This window comes from Vigna unguiculata, chromosome 3, assembly GCF_004118075.2.
Source record: "Vigna unguiculata cultivar IT97K-499-35 chromosome 3, ASM411807v1, whole genome shotgun sequence".
NCBI lineage: Eukaryota > Viridiplantae > Streptophyta > Magnoliopsida > Fabales > Fabaceae > Vigna > Vigna unguiculata.
The window spans coordinates 59,167,007-59,188,784 of NC_040281.1; the positions used below are offsets into that span (position 1 = coordinate 59,167,007).

At 31.4% G+C, this 21,778-nt stretch overlaps 2 protein-coding genes across 6 annotated transcripts; one reads left to right on the plus strand and one right to left on the minus strand.

Moving 5' to 3' along the window:
- Positions 1 to 303: 303 nt before the first annotated feature.
- LOC114176277 (18S rRNA (guanine-N(7))-methyltransferase RID2) lies at positions 304 to 3,520 on the plus strand. Its single transcript, XM_028061259.1, has 9 exons — positions 304 to 481; positions 576 to 651; positions 739 to 822; positions 931 to 986; positions 1,125 to 1,181; positions 1,498 to 1,547; positions 1,745 to 1,897; positions 2,849 to 2,981; positions 3,064 to 3,520. Exons 1-9 carry the CDS (start codon positions 383 to 385, stop codon positions 3,229 to 3,231), a joined length of 876 nt encoding a protein of 291 aa, XP_027917060.1. The 5' UTR covers positions 304 to 382; the 3' UTR covers positions 3,232 to 3,520.
- Positions 3,521 to 4,166: 646 nt separating this feature from the next.
- Positions 4,167 to 13,429, minus strand: LOC114175021 (pumilio homolog 6, chloroplastic-like). Of its 5 annotated transcripts, none has more exons than XM_028059778.1 (12): positions 13,218 to 13,429; positions 12,926 to 12,994; positions 12,300 to 12,647; positions 11,969 to 12,138; positions 10,455 to 11,797; positions 10,224 to 10,365; positions 10,024 to 10,131; positions 8,321 to 8,533; positions 8,125 to 8,235; positions 6,804 to 6,998; positions 5,666 to 5,837; positions 4,167 to 4,561 (listed from the first exon to the last, which is right to left on the minus strand). In XM_028059778.1, exons 3-12 carry the CDS (start codon positions 12,583 to 12,585, stop codon positions 4,539 to 4,541), a joined length of 2,763 nt encoding a protein of 920 aa, XP_027915579.1. In that variant the 5' UTR covers positions 12,586 to 12,647; positions 12,926 to 12,994; positions 13,218 to 13,429; the 3' UTR covers positions 4,167 to 4,538. The 5 variants fall into 5 exon arrangements, with proteins under 5 accessions (XP_027915579.1, XP_027915580.1, XP_027915576.1 ...); XM_028059779.1 differs by having other exon boundaries at positions 4,167 to 4,464; positions 11,963 to 12,138; XM_028059775.1 differs by having other exon boundaries at positions 11,963 to 12,138; positions 13,218 to 13,428.
- Positions 13,430 to 21,778: the final 8,349 nt, after the last annotated feature.

Genomic DNA, 21,778 nt, shown 5'->3' on the forward strand with positions numbered 1-21,778 from the left:
TCCTTTCATGTTTGTATTTATTTTCTAATTTTACTTTTTAATTTTTTTAAATTAAAATTGTCATTTTTAATTTTATTTTTTAATTAAATATATTTTTTAAAATTTAATTGTTTTTTAATTTTTTAAATTTAATCATTTTCTAATTATAAAATTATTGATAAAATAAATAAAAATTTTATAATAAAACTAATAAAAATTACATATATTTATAATAAAAATATAAAAAATATTTTTTATCATCATAAACGCATGTCTTTTAGTTCGGGGAAGTAAATAAATAATAAAGTGCAGATGGTGATACAATATATATGTGTGAAAGTGAAATCATAATAATGGAGTAGTGGTGGTGTGTGGGTTTTAGGGTTTTTGAACTTGTGAAAGAATGGCGTCAAGACCAGAGGTGATTGCGCCGCCTGAGATTTTCTATGATGATTCTGAAGCTCGAAAGTATACCTCTTCTTCCCGAATTGTTCAAATTCAGGTTTTTTTTCTTTCTTCTCCTTCTTCGCATTCTCAGTTGTAGTTGATTTTCTCTTTTTATGAGATTTATTTGTTAATTTCTCTGTGTCAAAAAGGCAACGTTGTCAGAGAGAGCCCTCGAATTACTTGCTTTACCTGAGGATGACATTCCAAAATTACTCCTTGATATAGGTAATTTAATCTTATTTAATTTAATTCAATTTAATTATTCTCTGGAGTTTTCCTCAAAGTTTTATGATTTGTGAATGATTGACCTAGGGTGTGGTTCGGGACTCAGCGGCGAGACACTCACGGAGAATGGACACCATTGGATAGGTCTTGACATTTCAGCATCAATGCTTAGTATGTTATGTTTGTTCTTCCTTTAATTTTTCTCTAAATATTATCTTTTAGTCCTATGTATTTTGCATTTTCTTTTTGCTAATTTTATTAATTTTGTTATACTGGTAGATGTTGCGTTGGAGCGAGAGGTTGAAGGTGACCTTTTACTTGGTGACATGGGTCAGGTATGCTAATTACTTGTTTTCTTTATTTCTTTTTAGATTTTCTCAGTGTTTGTTCCTTCATGATGTTTGTTTGTTGCAATAGGATGCATGTATGCTTCTTAATTTACATGTTTTCCTTCGCGTTGAATTTGGTTTCAGGGTTTAGGGGTTCGTCCTGGAGTCATTGATGGGGCCATCAGTATATCTGCTGTTCAGGTGTGCTTTCAATAAAAAAGAATAATAATCCAAACTGAAATTACTTGTGGAAATTCAAGACCTTTTGAGATTGGACCGAGCTTTTCCTGGGTGAAGGAGATCATACTCAGTTATAACTTATGATATATGAAGTGTAAAGTTACATATTTTGAATGGGTGGATCATGCACTTCCATTTTTATCTTTTGGGGGTGAGGGGTACTTTTATTTGAATTGGTGCTACTTCTCTAACAAGTTGAATTGCGGGGAGCATTTTATTTCATTCTTAATGCTGTGGATATTTATTTGACAAGGCAAACTTTGATATGATAATGCAGTGGTTATGCAATGCTGATAAGTCCTCTCACAACCCTCGATTAAGATTGAAGTATGTACCTTTACCTGTTCATTGTGTTGCTCTTCATTATTCTAATCTTTAATATTTTGGGCTTCTTAAGCTAAGAATATAGGGAATTGCAGTTCCACCTTTTTTTCATCTCATTACACTACATAGAGATTCAATTATTCTGGAACCTATCTCCTTTCCCCTGGTCTAATAATATATAATCTCATTTTGTTGTGCAGGGCGTTTTTTACATCTTTATATAAATGCTTATCCAATGGAGCTAGAGCAGTGTTTCAAGTATATCCTGAAAATATAGACCAGCGTGAATTGATTTTAAATGCTGCAATGCATGCTGGATTTGCTGGTGGTATAGTGGTCGATTTTCCACACAGGTACGAAGAAATGAATCTTATTATATTGCTGTGTTCATTTGTTTCATAAAAAAAATGTGTTGGAAAATTATTCTATATATTATAGTGTTTTACAAGTCAGCACAATTTTTAACTTGTTTTCTTGTGTTTGGTAAGTGCTGTAATTATTGTTTCTGGTCATTGTAGTCATGTTACGCTCGAATCTGTTGAAAAATATTCATGTACTAAATTTGACCTCATAGTGAGAAAAAGTAGAAGCTCAACTTATATTCCTTTCCCCTGTTCTATTGTTTCTTGTTTTAGTGTTTAGGGTTTAGTATTATTTTGTGAGAATCAGCTGGAATTTATTATATATATTTAAAATGAACCATCTCAAGTTGTATACTTTAAAATATATCCGATTCCTAATTGGGGTTGGAGCCATGGAATATTTATTGAGGTGGCCAAATTATAAGATCAATGCAAGTCTCCAAAATAATAAATACTAAGAGGAAGGTTAAGTTGGTCAATGTTTCCACATTCACGAAATAAGTAAATAAAAAGAAAAAACAAAATGGTAGACAAATATAAGATGTTTCTGAAGATTCTATCAATTAAAATTTCTTTAGTCAATCACATTCATCTTAGCTACTCGCAAAAGCTTATTAAAAAAATTGTTTCCCCTAGGGATAATGTAGCTCCACTCTGGCCTCTATCATATGCTATAGATAAAGTTGGGAGAAGGATGAACAGAAATGAGTAATATATCTGAACACACATTAGTGCATAGTTGATTCTCTCCTTGCTTTATATAGTTATAGATTTATTATCAATTATACGCACTCCTAGAGAAAAACGGTCATGTTTAATTGTGAGGTCTAATGTCTTGTTTGATTTGTTTTCTGGCTATGTTTTTTTTTTTAAAAAAGAATCATTACCTAGCCTTCTTGAGCATGGTGTTTTACTAATTGGAGAACAATTGACTTATGATAGTTCTAAGAGGAGAAAGGAGTTCCTTGTTCTCACGTGTGGGCAACGTTCAGTAAATTCATCCGTGTCCAAAGGTAAAAATGAAGATGGGGAGAGTTGCTCTGAAGAGGACAGTGAGGATGAAGAAAATCAGACAGTGAGTCTTACCACATTTATTATTGCTTGAGTATAACCTCATGAGTGGTTTATTACTTATTAATAAAAAAACAAAACATCAGGTATGCATCTCAGATAGGCATAGGCCGCGGAAGAAACAGAAAAAGAACAATAAGAGTGGGAAGGGAAAGGAATGGATACTAAGGAAGAAGGAGCAGATGAGAAGAAGAGGAAATGCCGTCCCTCAGGATAGCAAGTACACAGGTCGGAAAAGGAAGGACCGATTTTGATCTTGTCCTGCATTTGCCTCCGTCGTCACCAAATCTTTTCGATGGAGCCTTAAGGATATTTATGAAGAATGTCCCAATATCAATTTTGTTTTATTTTTTTTGGGTTCTTGACCAATTTAGGGTTATGATTTTGTATGTATTATTTGGCAAACGAATTTAGTTGTGATTCCGCAGACAATTATCTTTTCAAGTGAGGATCAATTATAGTTGTATCTATTTTTTCTTAGTTGACTTATAGAGTCTGACTAATATTTATGGGTTCATTATATTTATCACATTATGAGAAGCACCATTCATATTTTGATTATATCATCAGCAAACAGTATTTGAAAGCTAAAATCCGAAATATCAATAAGACGAGTAAAATTTGAATTTTGTGTTCATGTCGTGCTTAATTTGAATTTTGTATTCATGTCGTGCTTAATTTGAAAAGTTTTCACGTCTTTGATTCACCCATTACATATACATACGAGTAAAATGTGTAGACACGCATGAACTTCAGTTACTTTATTGCATGATTAGATCATTTAACAATTTGCTATAAATAAATTTTGATCAAATTTAACTAAGTTTTAATAGTAAAACTGAAAGCTTAGTACACGTCAAGCTTGCAATTCATGTAAGCTCACAGTTCATGTCGAGCTCTATTAAATTCACAGGTTAAGTCCTGAACAATATTCACCTGAGCAAAATGGTTATAGAAGATAATCAAAATCTTTAGATGAAAATGAAATCATTCCAGCATTGACTTTTGATTTTATTTGAAGTGTGTTCAAGCATAAATAATAATTTTGGGTATAACGCCATTTCTTTAAAACAACACCCTGATATCAAGCATCCTCGTTCAGACAAATGTAGCATGAAAACAGCCACACATTAGCTTAACCGTGCTCAATTAAATCAATACTCAAACCCTAAGGAAGAGGGAGCGGATATTAAGGAGAAAAACCCTTGGTTGAGCCCAGTTCTTTCCTATAGAAAATAACTGTAAAGCAGAGAAGATCCAGTAAATTTACATCACGAAGGATTTCTCCTTCCAACTGATTATACTCGAGCAATAATACAAAGCAATCACTTAAATGATGTAATTATATTAAGTGCACAACATATATGCATACACTAACATTTAAGGAAGCCATGAATATCGGAACTATCCAGGCGCAGCATATACGAAGGCACAGTAGCATTCGTTTATTCAATAGGAAGCCCAACGATCAATATCTCATCTATCTCCTGTGATAGAGAAATACATGTTAGTTGTTATGTTTGCAGGCCACAGACACATTGTACAAGTCCCTCGCTTGTCATCAAGGTCCAGGACTTTGGTTCTCTGCACGTAAAGTATAGGGATAAGAAAGCATAAAAGATGTACTATTACACATTGATTGGTACATAGGAAAGAAGAGAGAACAAAAATAGGCAATAAAAAAAAGCATTTTCTCTCCTTTGGTTGAGTAAGGCGAGTCCCACCCTTCTTCCCTCCCTATGTGATATAACCTAATGTTTTTAAAACTAAATTTGTTATCAAACTAGTTAAAGTACTCATTCAAGATTTAATTGCTAAACTCTTGTTAAATCGGAATAAATAAATAATAATTATTAAATAATATTTAAAATATAATATCATAATTTTATGGAATGGAACAAAAATAAAGCATTCAACTTATTAACTTTCTAAGTACACGCAAGTTCAAGGGATAAGACACGTCAACTTATCACATCGGAGTAGAAGTTAGTCAATATATATAGCTTGAACGTTATTCGACGTTCGTATTCCAATAATTATGTATTCCAATAATTATGTATTCCAATCAACGTTGGTATAAAAGTTCTAAAAGTCAAAGAATTATAAAAGTGCAACTAAATATTTGAAGAATTCATGTAGTGTCTGACAAGGATACATATCTGACACACAACTTCTACCAAGAAGTGCCTGTGGTTCTTTAGAATATTAATTAGAATTTTGGCATGTTAAAGTAGCAATACGTTTTGTTAAATACTGTCACCATCATCAGTTGAAGATAACATTTCCATGTTAAGAAGAAATGCTAATGTTCAAGACAATAACATCCCCGAAGATAATCCTAAACGCTCTGAAGAGATGCAGTCCATTACTATTAAATGCGTTCAATCCAAAAGTTCATCAATTCTACTGGATTATATTATCCCTAACCAGAAAGATTAAACATTATTTTTTTATTACACTATTTAGTCCAACATTCGAAAAATGAATCAGCACCACCTAGCAAAGCTCAAGCACATTTTCTCAGGTACTACCTACCTCATTACATATTACTTGAAGAATGCAATCATGTCTCGTGTAAACAAACCAGGATTTGTTTATAATACTAAAGAATGTAACAATAATTTGTGTAAACTAACCACAATCCGTGTATTGTCAACCAAGCTAAACCAAAGTACTAGGTGTACACACCTTCCTCAAGTAGCTGTTCACACCGAGCCACAATGTGTTTTCCATAAGTGTATTTCTTCAAAGCATGAGCATGAAGCCTTATGCGAGAAAGTAACACTGCTCTTTGACTTTCAGAACAGATCTCAAGAACCCTCTGGATCACATAATTTGCAAATTGATCTTTCATCATTGTCTACAATTAAATCAAGCATGGGATAGTAAGCAAGAGTACAAACCCCAAAAAATTATAGCATAATTCACATCACATGTAGTGCTCAAGAATACTAAATGCCAGCATAATAATCATATATGGAAGGATCTTCGTGTAGTTTTAGTGCTTGAAATCAACTAAAAATGCAACTTGAAAGATTCTAGATTAGTCAAATAGAACAGCAAAATACAACAGCCCTAAAACCTCTGGTATGGTTATTGTATCAGTTATAGGTACAACATTAAAAAACTGGTGATGGGAATATAAGTCCCTCTTTTTACCATAACTATTACTAACCAGAAGACAGAGTTTAAGCATATTTGTTTGGGGTAGGTATCAGGATCCCATTGATTATATATGAGCTAAACATTATAATAAACAGTCAGACAGTCTAGTAGCCAACAAAAAGTAGAGGAATCCTAGTTCCTGGTCACTATATTTTAGTATTTCAACTTTATAACAGCATGTGAGCAAAAGTTTGGCGTGAACATCGAGGTGCATGTTATATATCAAACACAATGTTAAATGTTATTTTTGTTTCTGAAAAACAGTGGCAGTCACAAGGAATAATAAATTGATAACATGATTCTCTAAAGAAAAATTACTGAAACCTCAGATGTAAGATTCAGTTAAACAATAGAATAATGTCTCTTTTCCTTCCCTGTTTCTTTGCATTTGTTTATTTCAATTCCTGGTAAGTTGTAACTTGCCATCAGCATCAGTTAACAAGTCCCCAGCACCAAATTTCAAACTAACTTCAAGCCATTAACACTCATTTCAAGCAATTAACACTCATTTCATTGATTCTGCAGGTGACTCTTGTCATTTAAGAATGTTATATGCACAAGTGTATGCTATTTTAACAAGCTAGATGAAAAAGGTATCATGTCCAACAAATTTAATAATCAGATGCGTAATAATATGCTAGCTTGAAAGTTTAATGCTCACCAACAAATTATCATGTTGTTTGTCATGTCCAATAATCTCAGTTATTAACAGCTGTCGTTCAGTGGAATCACCATATTCCAAGCATTTCTCAACAACATTTGATGCAAATTTATGTTGGCTTAATTGAACAATATGTCCTGAAAGCTTGCTAATAATTTGGCTCCTTTCCTGAGGCCTTCCTCTCTCCAACACATGCTGTAAAGGTATAAGTATAGCATCATAAAGATACAACATGTGCAAAATGCAAATAGGTAAGTAAACCCCATAATTTATCCATATCATTAAAAGCTTATAGATAAAGCTATTTGAAAAGGCATTATTAATTAACACAACTACAAAAAAACAAGTATTTAAAGGCCAAAGAAAGCAGAAGAGTACCTAGAACATGCCTAAAACACAAGAATTTAAGTGCACAGAGCAAATCTGTACAATTTAATTTGAAGAACGAATAATTCGGGTCGTTCCCTCACGAAACCTCCAAAAAGCCTTCGTACAATTTTACTAACAAGTCATCAGTACTTCCCTATCTAACATACAATGTAGTGAGTTCATAATAGACAATCACTGCCAATTGATAATGTCCAGCACACATAAAAATGAGTCAATTTTTTTTCTTAATAAATGTAATGTCCTCTGCAGTTTGAACAATATAAAATTATTTGTCTGTAAATTTACAAAACTGATACTACAGTAGTTGCACATGCCCATCATGTAAGAAAACAATATGAACTATCCTGGAAAAGGAGTTTGAGCCAGAGTGGGCCCATACATGTTTATCTAAGAGCTCAGGTGTACATTGTACATGGTGAGCATGCGTAAGTATATTTTTTTACACATAAAAAATTGCAGAACCGTTTAATTTAATACCTAAAGCGACATCACCAGTGTACCAAAAACCACTTCGTTAAAAGACCCAAGTCATTACCACTTCTTGTGCAAGTTTAAGTCCACTTTGTAATAATATTTTGAAAGACAATATTTTGGAATAACAAAACAAAGGCCACCCTGTAAAATACCATTTGAGTTTGTCATTTAGAACCCAATTCATATTTAACAGAAATATCGAAATAGAATTAGCCAAATAGGATAACTGCTTAAATGAGGTGAAATACAAATAGGATGAACTAGAAATTATAGAAATATATGAAATCAACAGAAAAAAAAAATTCAGATAGAAAAAACATGTTGCTATTTATAATTGTATAAATGATAGAAAGGCAATGTCTATACCTCCAATTTTATTCAGTTTCTACCATGCAAACACCACCCACTGCTAAAAAACAATATTACAATTAAATGCTTGAGACAGATAGTAACTAACCTGAGCAACATAATTACCATACTGGTCCTGAGCAAGAGTAAAAACTGACTGCAAGATTTCATCCACAATGAACTGACATTGAACCTCGTCTGAACAATGCTCTAAAACTCTCTACAAGAAATAATATCATGGGACTAAATGGACTATCAAAGAAGCATCAATTCCTTTTTGGGAAAGGTAACTGCAATAACCTTACCTGTATGACTCGGCAACCATAAGGATGCATTGATAGAATAGCAACTTGACCACGAAACGCAGATATTATAAAGTCAATGCTTTTAGTTGGAATAGATTCAATGCACTTCTGTATTACATGATTACCATTTTGGTCACGGACACATCTCATGACATTTCCATCTAGTTCATGAACAAGCTGAACTTTCTGTTCAAGATTGATAACCTCAAGTGCCTGCACAGGCACAAAATTGAGATAAATATGAAATAATAATTCAATACGACACACAGAACAAATTGGAAAAACTTGTATTTCCAAATACAGGGAAAATGAATGAAAAGAAACAAATCTCACTACTCCAAGAACTAAGAGCCTAAGTCACAATGACCAGATTCCACATCTGGACTTCTCCTTCCCCACTCTTCTCCCTACTTTCTTCTCCATGTGATCCATGCTTTCTTCTACTGTAAATCAGTAAAATCCTAGGCTCCTTAACATGGTCAACCAATTGGACCACATCCCTATTAGTATAAGTTCTCAACTCAAGTATTAATCTGTATCTATAACTTTTATCTATTTTCAACATTCTTCCGTAACACAAATAAAACTTCAGAAATTAGAAGAAGCATTAACTGAGCACAAAGTACAAGCAATCTAAGACTCATGTAATAATAGAGAAAAAGGATAAAAGACAGAGTTTAAAGATTGTTGGAAAATTATATTAGAAAGAAATAAGAACAAATGAATTTTACAGGTTAAACCACTCCACTCAGTATTAGTGTGAGTGATAGAAAACTAGAGAATTAGAATGACACAGTGGAAACTCTCCTCTCTATCTCCCAGGTGTTTAAACTTGAGTGACCTGGTTCTCTCCCTAACAAATTCTTCTCAAAACTCTAAACTAATTCCCAACTAACTCTCCCTATCCCCTTTTATTACTAATGCAAGAAGTTTATCTAGTTTATCTGTTATTAACAGAATTAGGTTATGATTCCCGACTAAAACTTTTACTATACCTAACTAAAATCCTTTGAACTTAGGGAACGGGGAGAGCTTGTAATGAAAAAAATAAATAAATAAATATTCAGTTTTCCTCTTCTCCAAGGGATATCTGTGCTAGAAAGGGAGCACAAAGAACATGCTCATATCATGGTATTTTTCTTCTAAAACTTCTTACTTCCTTTTACAATCCATTGTATACACATGATAAACTCATGTTGACACTGATTCACCGACCCCCCAGCAGATATTATTATTGATCATCAAATAGAATTTTGCTGAAGTGAAAAAATTGCCCTTCAAAAACCAGAGTTTCTAACCATAGGAAATTATGTAAATTGTATTTGACATGGAAAACAAATAACAGACTGTATGTTTTAATCTTTGTCTATTGCAAACAAATTGATTTTGTAAGTTATACCAGGAACTACACCTTGGCTACAAGAAGAAAAGATAAAAGAGATAAGCAGCCCCATTTTCAGATTGTAATTTGCAAAAAGCCAGACTTCTTGCAAATTCTTAAGTAGGATCTTCATTTATTTAGATCATTAATAAATCTCAATAAGAGATCCTAAGCCCCAAAATGGTAGTAGAAATAAAGTCACGCTGAACAAAATCCATGAGTATATCTTGTAACCAGAATGCAATAGCTTTCAAGAAAAACAACTGATATAAATATAGATCAATGTCTTACTGTTATATGAGAATCAATACAAATTACACACCTTTTGGATTACACGACAGCCATACATCTGAAGACTTAAAGGCAGTATCTGACCAAGAAGACAATTTGCAAGTTCCTTCCTCTGCTCAGGGCTTCCGTACTCAAAAAACTATGCACAGGAGAAACAGACAAATTAGAGCATAACAGATTGCTGACAACCATAAAGTAGTTAATAACAATGTACATCACTTTAAAACACACCTTTTGAATTACGTAATTGCCAAATACATCAGTCATTAATTTAGAAGTATGTGGAAGAACCTCTTTGAACACTAACTCCTTCTCTTCAACGCCACAGTTTTCCAACTTCTGCTGTATAAAACGACTCCCATGTTGATCAGTGCTGGAGTTAAAAACCACAATGAACTTAGTTTCCAAAGCCAAAGAATTGATAAAGTGATAGGTAAAACGATCACCGAAAATATTACTTGCCTAAATTCAACTATGTGTCCAATAATGTCAGATAGCTCAAATCTGCGACCTTTGCCAGATTTTAACTCTTCAAGAAAAATTGCAATTTTTGGGTTGTGACCACTGTCTAAGGCTCTTTGACTTTGCCATCCAGATAATAAACCTCCGTTTCTGCCAGAAGCTGGAGAGGGTCTCCTTTCATTCCTTCCACCTGGAAGGCCAGAACTACTTTCAGGGTATCCAGACAAGACGGGTCTAGAAAGTGGAGAACTTGGATACTGAGTTGCGAAAGCCATGTTTGAATGGTGTCCAAAGTAACCAGGATGCATTATCCCACCTCTATTAGAATTCAAATTAGCACCACTTCTCTGATTATGTAATTTTTTCTCATCCAAGTAAGAACCACTATTGGGCCTCTTTTGGGAATCAAAAGGACCAATTTGGCCACCAACACTGGCTCTAGGTGCCAGCAGATGACCAGGTATATTGTATCCTTCCATAAAAGGTTGTTGATGATATTGCATGTAAAAAGGCTCACCAAAAGAAGGCTGCGGAGGAAATCCAAATTGTCCAAAAACCTTGTTTGCATGTATCATTTCAGCACTATGTGAAATGCTTCCTACAATGGAAGAAACCCCTGCTGCTTGGGGAGTAAAACTAGAACCAGTAGCCCCATCAACAAGTGGTACAGAACCATGAGGAGGGTATGCAGCGATATATGGAGGAACAGCTGTGGGACTAAAAGGATATGCACCTACATATGATGGAGAATATATACCTGAAGCCTGAAAATTAGTGTAAAAAGGATTTGTTGAGGTCATATAAGCTGCTGCTGTAGCATATAGTGGAGGTGTATACCCCGATGATTGCAGCACAGATAATACAGGCTGGACATCAGATGAGAACTTGCTTGAACTCTGAAGAGGCTGCTCCATACCAATATATGCACATTTTTCACTTTGAGAATTGCTAGGAGTTTCACATGGATAGCTTTGTTGGTGGCGTTGCTGCGTCAAACTATTCTGTAAGCTGTTCTTCCATTTATCTTCATAACTCTGACTTTCTGAATTTGGTAGATTAGATACAGTGAGAGCCCTCAATTGAGATTCTACAACTGTAACATCTAAATCATTAAAACCCATGCTTCCAGTGGAATTGAGAGATGATGAGCTTGTGACAGGGGCAGAGTAATCAACAAATGATGATACCCTTGTATCATCTCCACCTATGGTAGGTTTTATAGCATCCACTGTAGAGATAGAAGGGTCATAAGAAGAATTTGAACCAGTATCTACATCAATTAGTTCATCCACCACTCCAAGAGACTTATTATGTACAGGTGACATGGCATGCGGAAGATCTTCCTGAAAGTTTGAATTTTAATAGAGAAAATAAAAGATCATGCATTCATACAAAAAATTATGGAGGCGAAAAACGAAAAAGGTCAAGTAATTGGCTACAGACAAATCTTGAGACTCAAAAACTTACAAAAAATAGTAAAAGAAAGAAGTTGATATCACAATAATCACCAGTACAATTTTTTTGTGCTTAGATGATGTTGAAGCCACATCCTGCCGATGCCATTTTCCACTAGCCTTATCTAACTCATTATCATACAGTTGTTGGGTTGAATCATCCTCAGCTTCCTCCTTGTGTGTTGCAAGAGTTTCTCGTGACAAATGAAAGGACCCTTTACCGCTATCATCTGAAGAAGACAATCACAAATTGCTGTTAAAAGCCAAAAATTACAAATATGGTTCCATTTTCCATACTAATACTATAAATGGGTGAGGAAATCCAGTGTTTAAGTTGACAATGGAACAGTCAAATAAGTAAAATCAGCTAGTAACTGGTCATCAAACTCACATTTTTGCACAGCTCTGTTGAGAGATCCCAAGCTTGCATTTCTAGTGGTGTTTTGGGATAATAAGTTCTCTATGGCATGAAATGAGCCTTCCATGCTTGGAGGTGCACTGCCACTACGATTGGGTACCACATCTTTTCCACTGCCGTGGAACCTATGACCATTCAAAAATATACCCAGATCCTCTGTTGCCATATGATGGGATGGTGAACCAAACGTTGCAGCTTCCTTAAGAGTCGGCCATTTCCCCCCAGCTTCAGAGATCCTGATTGGACTCTCAGTTGCCATATTACTGGAAGATTACTTTATCCCATCTTTCGTAATGGAAACCAGAAATGTCACGTTGCCTCCTGAATTGCACCCAAAAAGTGTTGCGTCAGCGTAAACTTCCAACGAGAAAATAAATTCTTTACACTAGAAATGCACGAAAGCAAAGAACAAGAGACAAGAACACGGGCGAAATATCACAGTGAACAGCTGACGAAAAAACTCACGATATACTACTTCACGTGAAAGTGGACAGGTGTAACGAAAAAAACTCATGCAAATTCAGAGTCAAGTTACGATACAAAATACAGAGAGTTAAATTATGCTATTGTAGTGTTCCTTAAAGTCATAGCAAGCTTACTGTTCAAAAGTTTATTTCAAGCGGAACGTCTTCTTCTTCAACTTTGTCAGTATCCAAACAAGAAGAGACCTACGTTAGCCACGATCATAAAACAAGTCTCACCAGCAAGCACAACAACAATCAAGTACAATCACCACGTATAAATTACCAATTCATAATAACATGAAGAATAAGAAGAAAAAAAACAACGGTGAAATTGAAAAGATATGAGTAAAAGAGTGAAAAAAGAATGCATAAGATAAAAGACGAGAAGAAAAAGGAATAAGTAGTTGGAGAATGAAGAAAAAGGAACCTTAGGTTGCTGGTTTGGGAGTTTCCCTCTAGGAGGTGAAGAATGAGTGCGTATGAAACCCTAGATTCCTTATCGAAGCGGAAATTGGAAAGAGAGGGATGAGGATGAGTGTGACTGAATTGATATGTTTTTGTTTATTATTTATTTATTGATTATTGATAGTGAGTACTGTTATGGGTCAAGTAAGTTGAATGCAGTGCAGTGGAGAAAGGGACGAAGATTTTAAAAGTGCGTTTCGTACCTTGTATGTACATGAAGAGAGAAGTTTACTTGCACTCTCTGTTTTGCTATTCTCACTGTGCTGTCGCCTTTCAGTTTGGGATTTTTTATGACCCGTCAGAGTGGGACAAACAAAGAAACAACCAACAGAATTCTGGTTTAATTTCTTTTTTTCTTAATATACATTTCACATATGACAAAAATGTTTTATCTTTCAACCTTCTTCTAAACTATCATCTTCTTATTTTTATTTTATCTTTTAAGTTATTTATTTCTTTTAACACTTTTTTCATCTTCATTTGCTTATTTTTGAATTAAATTTTATATATTTTTTAGCTAAAAGTAATTTAAAATCATATCATAATGTAATTTAAATTATTTATTATAAATTACAATATAATTTATGCATTTAAATATTTTTTTTATAGTTTTAAGTTATATCAAAATAAATACTTGTTCAACTTTATTCTCGACTTGAAAATGATCTGAACCTGATTATCCACCGATCAAATCTTGATGAGTTTAGTTAACTTTTAAAAAATGAGAATAATTGTTTGTACTACTATTTAAACATTCATATAATTTTATTACTCGAATACCGGTTTAACAAACTTTTCATGAACACTTATGTGAAAATAAAATAAATTTCTTCATCATAATTAGTTTATGCATATAATGAAGAGTTATATTTAAAATAAATTTAATATGAAACAATATATATATATATATATATATATATATATATATATATATATATATATAACTTACGTAAAAACAACTTTAACTTATAGAGAAATATATTTTATTTTTTGTATAATTTTGTTTTTATTTAAGTGTTTTAAACATACTTGCATAGAAATTAAAGAAAAAGTTAAATGGGAGTCTATATGCAAGGCAATTTTAATTTATATTGCTCCCTTCATTTTTATTTTATTTTTATGAATGTTTGTTGTGATTGTTTTAACATCACAAAATTTTTACATAGTATTAAAAAGGTATTTTAAAAAAAATTACATTTACATCTACTCATATATATATATATATATATATATATATATATATATATATATATATATATATATATATATATATATATATATATATATATACTCACAAACTAAAAGAAAACAAGACAACACACAAAGATAATGGTAAACTAATTTTTACAAGGATAAAATCTCAATATAAATATATTATATATTATATCCTTTTACAAAAGTTGTATAATTATATATTTCAAATGTATAAAATATCAAAGAAGAAATCAATGATCAATAATAAAACTATCATAACACATCAACTCTTTTTTTCAAAATACTAGTGTATGAATGGACTCCGAAAGACTATCACTTGTCATATGGTTCCTCTTCTCCTTCTCAACAAAATTGCGGGTGAAACAATCATATTAGTCATTCAGTACTAACAGGTTAATTTCACTACCTAGTTATCATCCTTATATGAATCAGATGCCATTAGAGTTATGATGGTCTCACGTCACAAATCAAATTTAGTACACTTAAATTTATCCTAGAATAGGATTTTCCCTTAGAAATAACTAATTTGATTATTTAAAGACTAAAACATTTACACTTACTCATACATGGTTAATTTTTTTTTTTGAAAACAATCGTAATTGTAAAAGATAACATACAATGGAAGTCATTACTACCCACCAGTAATGCAGCAAACAAATATATTTTATACCGTTTGAGTATTTTCTCAACATCATAAAGTCTCCTCTTCTAATTCACATATAACGATCATATAGGCATACCACAATCTAGAAATACAAATATCATACATTCAACACTATATTATTGTAATACAAACATCTAGTCAAACATATTCATTCTTTTGCACCCACCTTCCAAGTTCACATATTTTAATCTCTTTAAACCAAGATATTTGAGTACTTTGGGGCTTGTAAAAAGAATTATCATACAACATCAAACATCAAACCACATCTCTCTTCAAACTATAGTTTTAGCACTGTAACATCAATGTCACACCCATTACTTTCCTATCATATAGGCTAATTTTTCCATACATACTTAGAGATTTCATATTAATACATTATCCACCATATTTACTATCCCAATCCAGTAGTTCCACCATACCATCTCAAACTACACTCATTTTGAATAATAGTACCAACCACAATCAATGCTCGTAACATTTATCAAAATTTCATAGTTCAAAGCAAATAACTCTTCCCAAAATTAATTAATTATATCAGTATCCAAATTATTATTGCATGAAACAACATTCGTCAAAATCATCATTCTCTTAAAACTACTCTCAAACTACAAAAAGCAAATAACTATAATAATCATACCACATATTTTTATTTTAAAATTCAAGAATTAGATCCCAAAATTTCAAAATAAATTAACTTGTCTTACCTTATAGTATTCACCTAACAATGTTTTTTTCCCCTAAATAGCTCCACACATTAAATCACTTTTATTTTAAAATTCAAGAATTAGATCCCAAAATTTCAAAATAAATTAACTTCTCTTACCTTATAGTATTGACCTAGCAATGTTTTCCACCCTAAATAGCTCCACACATTAAATCACTTCATCTACAGGGAAAAGGCCCAAATGATGTCAAGACACATCATTAGGATCTCAACCAAAGAAAAGTTTGTGAAGGATGAATGGAGACAACATACAAAGTAGAAAGGAGTTTGCATGTAAAAGAAAACAATTTGTTATATGTAGTAGTTACCTATGCCAGTTTTTTTTTTTTTCTTAACAACTTCACACATTAAATCACTTTATCTACACGAAAAAATTGATCAAGACACATCATTAGGATCTCAACCAAAAGAGATCTCATCAAGAACAAATGGAAGCAACATGCAAAGCAGAAAGAAACTTACATGTAAGAGAAAACAGATTGTTACATGTAGAGAAAATGGATTTTTAAACTCAACCTTAAGATAAATTGAATGGGGGATTTTGGTAGAGCTCTTCGTGTAGATCACTCTAGTAGTGGTGAATCTTCAAAAGAGAGGATTTTTTGAGAGAAATAGGGTTGAAGAGAAGAGAAGAGTTTTTGAAATAGAAGTAGATATGATATGGAGTTCCTACCGTCTGTATTTAAATGAGTTATTAAATTTTATTTATTTCATGAAATATTTTATGTTTTTCTTCGTAAAAATAGTTAAAAATACTGATTAATTCATTAAAAAAATATAAAATAATTTTAATTTTAAATTTGGATTAGATACGTTCGTAGTTCATCAATTTTGATGACAAAATAAAATTTGTCTTTATCTTTATAAAATTTTTTTCATGTTAAACAACATTTCATGTTAAACTTATCCTAGATTAAGATTTTCCCTTAGAAATAACTAATTTGACTATCCTAAGACTAAAACATTTACACTTACTCATAAATGGTTTTTTTTTTTTTTGAAAACAATCGTAATTGTAAAAGATAACATACAATGGAAGTCATTACTGCCCACCAATAATGCAGCAAACAAATATGTTTTATACAGTTTGAGTATTTTCTCGACATCATAAAGTCTCCTCTTCTAATTCACATATAACAACCATATAGGCATACCACAATCTAGAAATACAAATATCATACATTCAACACTACATTATTGTAATACAAACATCTTGTAAAAAGAATTATCATACAACATCAAACCACATTTCTCTTCAAATGATAATTTTAGCACTGTAACATCAATGTCACACCCATTACTTTCCCATCATATAGGCTAATTCTTCCATACATACTTAGAGATTTCGTATTAATACATTATCCACCACATTTACTTTCCCAATCCAGTAGTTCCACCATACCATCTTAAACCACACTCATTTTGAATAATAGTGCCAACCACAATCAATCCACATAACATTTATCAAAATTTCATAGTTCAAAGCAAATAACACTTCCCAAAATTAATTACTTATATCAGTACCCAAATTATTATTGCAAGCAACAACATTCATCAAAATCATCATTCTCTTAAAACTACTCTCAAATTACAAAAAACAAATAACTATAATAATCATACCACATATTTTTATTTTAAAATTCAAGAATTAGATCCCAAAATTTCAAAATAAATTAACTTATCTTACCTTATAGTATTGATCTAGCAATGCTTTTTTCCTAAACAGCTTCACACATTAAATCACTTCATCTACAGGAAAAAGGTGCAAATGATGTCAAGACACATCATTAGTATCTCGACCAAAGGAAATTTCACGAAGGATGAATGGAGGCAACATGCAAAGCAAAAAGGAGTTTGCATGTAAAAGAAAACAATTTGTTATGTATAAATTAACTTATCTTACCTTGTGGTACTTAACTAGTAGTGTTATTCTTCCCTAAACAGCTTCACACATTAAATCACTTTATCTACACAAAGAAAAGACTAGAAGATGATCAAGACACATCATTAGGATCTCAACCAAAGGAGATCTCATCAAGAACAAATGGAAGCATCATGCAAAGCATAAAGGAACTTGCATGTAAGAGAAAACAGATTGTTACATGTAGAGAAAATAGATTTTTAAACTCACTCTTAAGATAAATTGAATGGGGGTTTTGGTCTCTTCGTGTAGATCACTCTAGTGGTGGTGAATCTTCAAAAGAGAGTATTTTTTTGTAGAGAAATAGGGTTGAAGAGAAGTGAAGGCTTTCTGAAATAGAAGTAGATATGATTTGTGGTTCCTACCGTCTATATTTAAATGAATTATAAAAAGAATTATTTCGTAAAATATTTTATTTTTTTCTTCGTAAAAACAGTTAAAAATACTGATTAATTCATTAAAAAATATAAAATAATTTTTATTTTAAATTTGGATTAGATATGTTCGTAGTTCATCATATTGATGACAAATTAAAATGTGTCTTTATTGTCTTTAAATTTTATAAATGAATGAATATGGTCCTCATGTTCTCTTAAATCGATGTTTTTTTTTTCATGTTAAACAACATTTCATGTCAAACTTATCCTAGATTAGGATTTTCCCTTAGAAATAACTAATTTGACTTTCCCAACACCAAAACATTTACACTTACTCATACATGGTTAAATTTTGTTTGAAAATAATCGTAATTGTAAAAGATAACATACAATGGAAGTCATTACTGCCCACCAATAATGCAGCAAACAAATATGTTTTATACAGTTTGAGTATTTTCTCAACATCATAAAGTCTCATATTCTAATTCACATATAATAATCATATAGACATACCACAATTTAGAAATACAAATATCATACATTTAACATTACATTATTGTAATACAAACATCTAATTAAACATATTCATTCTTTTGCACCCACCTTCCAAGTTCACATATTTTAATCTCTTTAACTAAGGTATTTGAGTACTTTGGGACTTGTAAAGAGAATTATCATACAACATCAAACATCAAACCACATTTCTCTTCAAACGATAGTTTTAACACTATAACATCAATGTCACACTCATTACTTTCCCATCATATAGGCTAATTCTTCCATACATACTTAGAGATTTCATATTAATACATTATCCACCACATTTACTTTCCCAATCCAGTAGTTCCACCATACCATCTCAAACCACACTCATTTTGAATAATAGTACCAACCACAATCAATACTCATAACATTTATCAAAATTTCATATTTCAAAGCAAATAAATCTTCTCAAAATTAATTTATTATATTAGTAACCAGATTATTATTGCAAGCAACAACATTCATCAAAATCATCATTCTCTTAAAACTACTCTCAAATTACAAAAAACAAATAACTACAACAATCAAACAACATATTTTCATTTTAAAATTCAAGAATTAGATCCCAAAATTTCAAAATAAATCAACTTCTCTTATCTTGTAGTACTTACCTATGAGTTCTCTTTTTCCTTTAAACAGCTTCACACATTAAATCACTTTATCTACACGAAAAAAATCCCAGAAAATAATCAAGACACATCAATAGGATCTAAACCAAAGGAGATCTCATCAAGAATAAATGGAAGCAACATGCAAAGAAAAAAGGAACTTGCATGTAAGAGAAAATAGATTGTTACATGTAGAGAAAATAGATTTTTAAACTCACGCTTAAGATAAATTGAATGGAGGTTTTGGTAGAGCTCTTCATGTAGATCACTCTAGTGATGGTAATTCTTTAAAAGAGATAATTTTTTTAGAGCAATAGGGTTGAAGAGAAGAGAAGGCTTTTTGAAATAGAAGTAGATATGATATGGGATTCCTACCATTTGTATTTAAATGAGTTATTAAATTTTATTTATTTCATAAAATATTTTATATTTTTTTCGTAAGAACAGTTAAAAATATTGATTAATTCTTTAAAAAATATAAAATAATTTTAATTTTAAATTTAGATTAGATATGTTTGTAGTTCATCAATTTTGATGACAAATTAAAATTTGTCTTTATCTGTCTTTAAATTTTATAAATAAATGAATATGATCCTCTTGTTATCTTAACTCGATATATTTTGTTTATATCAAACAACATTTCATGTCAAACTTATCCTAGAAATAACTAATTTGACTATCATAAGACTAAAACATTTACACTTACTCATACATGGTTAATTGTTTTTTGAAAACAAAAGTAATTGTAAAAGATAGCATACAATGGAAGTCATTATTGCCCACCAGTAATGCAGCAAACAAATATGTTTTATACAGTTTGAGTATTTTCTCAACATCATAAAATCTCCTCTTCTAATTAACATATAACAATCATATAGGCATACCACAATCTAGAAATACAAATATCATACATTCAACACTACATTATTGTAATACAAACATCTAGTCAAACATATTCATTCTATTGTATCCACCTTCCAAGTTCACATATTTTAATCTCTTTAAACCAAGGTATCTGAGTACTTTGGGACTTATAAAAAGAATTATCATACAACATCAAACCATATTTCTCTTCAAACGATAGTTTTAGCACTGTAACATCAATGTCACACCCATTACTTTCCAATCATATAGGCTAATTCTTCCATACATACTTAGAGAATTCATATTAATACATTATCCACCACATTTACTTTCCCAATCCAGTAGATCCACCATACCATCTCAAACCACACTCATTTTGAATAATATGACCAACCAAAATAATCCTCATAACATTTATCAAACTTTCATAGTTCAAAGCAAATAACTCTTCTCAAAATTAATTAATTATATCAGTACCCAAATTATTATTGCAAGCAACAACATTCATCAAAATCATCATTCTCTTAAAACTACTCTCAAATTACAAAAAGCAAATAACTACAATAATCATACCACATATTTTTATTTTTAAATTCAAGAATTAGATCCCAAAATTTCAAAATAAATTAATTTCTCTTACCTATTGACCAAGCAATGTTTTTTTTTTCTTTAAACAGCTTCACACATTAAATCACTTCATCTACACGGAAAAGGCCCAAATGATGTCAAGACACATAAACCTCAACCAAAGGAAATTTCATGAAGATGAATGGAGGCAACATGCAAAGCATAAAGGAGTTTGCATGTAAAAGAAAACAATTTGTTATATATAAATTAACTTCTCTTACCTTGTAATACTTACTCTTTTTCTCCTAAACAGCTTCACACATTAAATCACTTTATCTACACGAAAAAAAGCCTAGAAGATGATCAAGACACATCATTAGGATCTCAACCAAAGGAGATCTTATAAAGAACAAATGGAAGCAACATGCAAAGCTGAAAGGAACTTGCATGTAAGAGAAAACAGATTGTTACATGTAGAGAAAATAGATTTTTAAACTCACCCTTATGATAAATTGAATGGGGGTTTTGGTAGAACTCTTCATGTAGATTACTCTGGTGGTGATGAATCTCTAGTGGTAGTGAATCTGAGGGGATTTTTTGAGAGAAAGAGGGTTGAAGAGAAGTGAAGGCTTTCTGAAATAGAAGTAGATATGATTTGGGGTTCTCCCCTCTGTATTTAAATGAGTTATTAAATTTTATTTATTTCATAAAATATTTTATGTTTTTCTTCTTAAAAACGGTTAAAAATACTGGTTAATTCATTAAAAAATATAAAATAATTTTAATTTTAAATTTGGATTAGATATTGTTCTTACCGACATTTATCCGACTCTTAAGTCGGATAGATATGTTTGTAGTTCATCAATTTTGATGTCATATTAAAATTTGTTTCAATTTGTCTTTAAATTTTATTAATGAATGAATATGGTCATCTTGTTTTCTTAACTCCATGTTTTTTTTTTCATGTTAAATAACATTTTAGACAAATATTTGAGATAAAATATGTCAAACCAGGTAGATTAAAAAACATATTTAAACAA

What these genes read in the sequence shown, in the direction of transcription:
- LOC114176277 (XM_028061259.1), top strand. Translation starts at nt 383, where the DNA reads ATGGCGTCAAGACCAGAGGTGATTGCGCCGCCTGAGATTTTCTATGAT. An exon ending in CCCGAATTGTTCAAATTCAG is followed by an intron (nt 482 to 575) that starts GTTTTTTTTCTT and finishes TGTGTCAAAAAG; the next exon opens with GCAACGTTGTCAGAGAGAGC. An exon ending in TACTTGGTGACATGGGTCAG is followed by an intron (nt 987 to 1,124) that starts GTATGCTAATTA and finishes ATTTGGTTTCAG; the next exon opens with GGTTTAGGGGTTCGTCCTGG.
- LOC114175021 (XM_028059775.1), bottom strand. Translation starts at nt 12,585, where the DNA reads ATGGCAACTGAGAGTCCAATCAGGATCTCTGAAGCTGGGGGGAAATGG. An exon ending in GCAATTACGTAATTCAAAAG is followed by an intron (nt 10,132 to 10,223) that starts GTGTGTTTTAAA and finishes TCCTGTGCATAG; the next exon opens with TTTTTTGAGTACGGAAGCCC. An exon ending in TGAACAGCTACTTGAGGAAG is followed by an intron (nt 4,562 to 5,665) that starts GTGTGTACACCT and finishes CTTTACGTGCAG; the next exon opens with AGAACCAAAGTCCTGGACCT.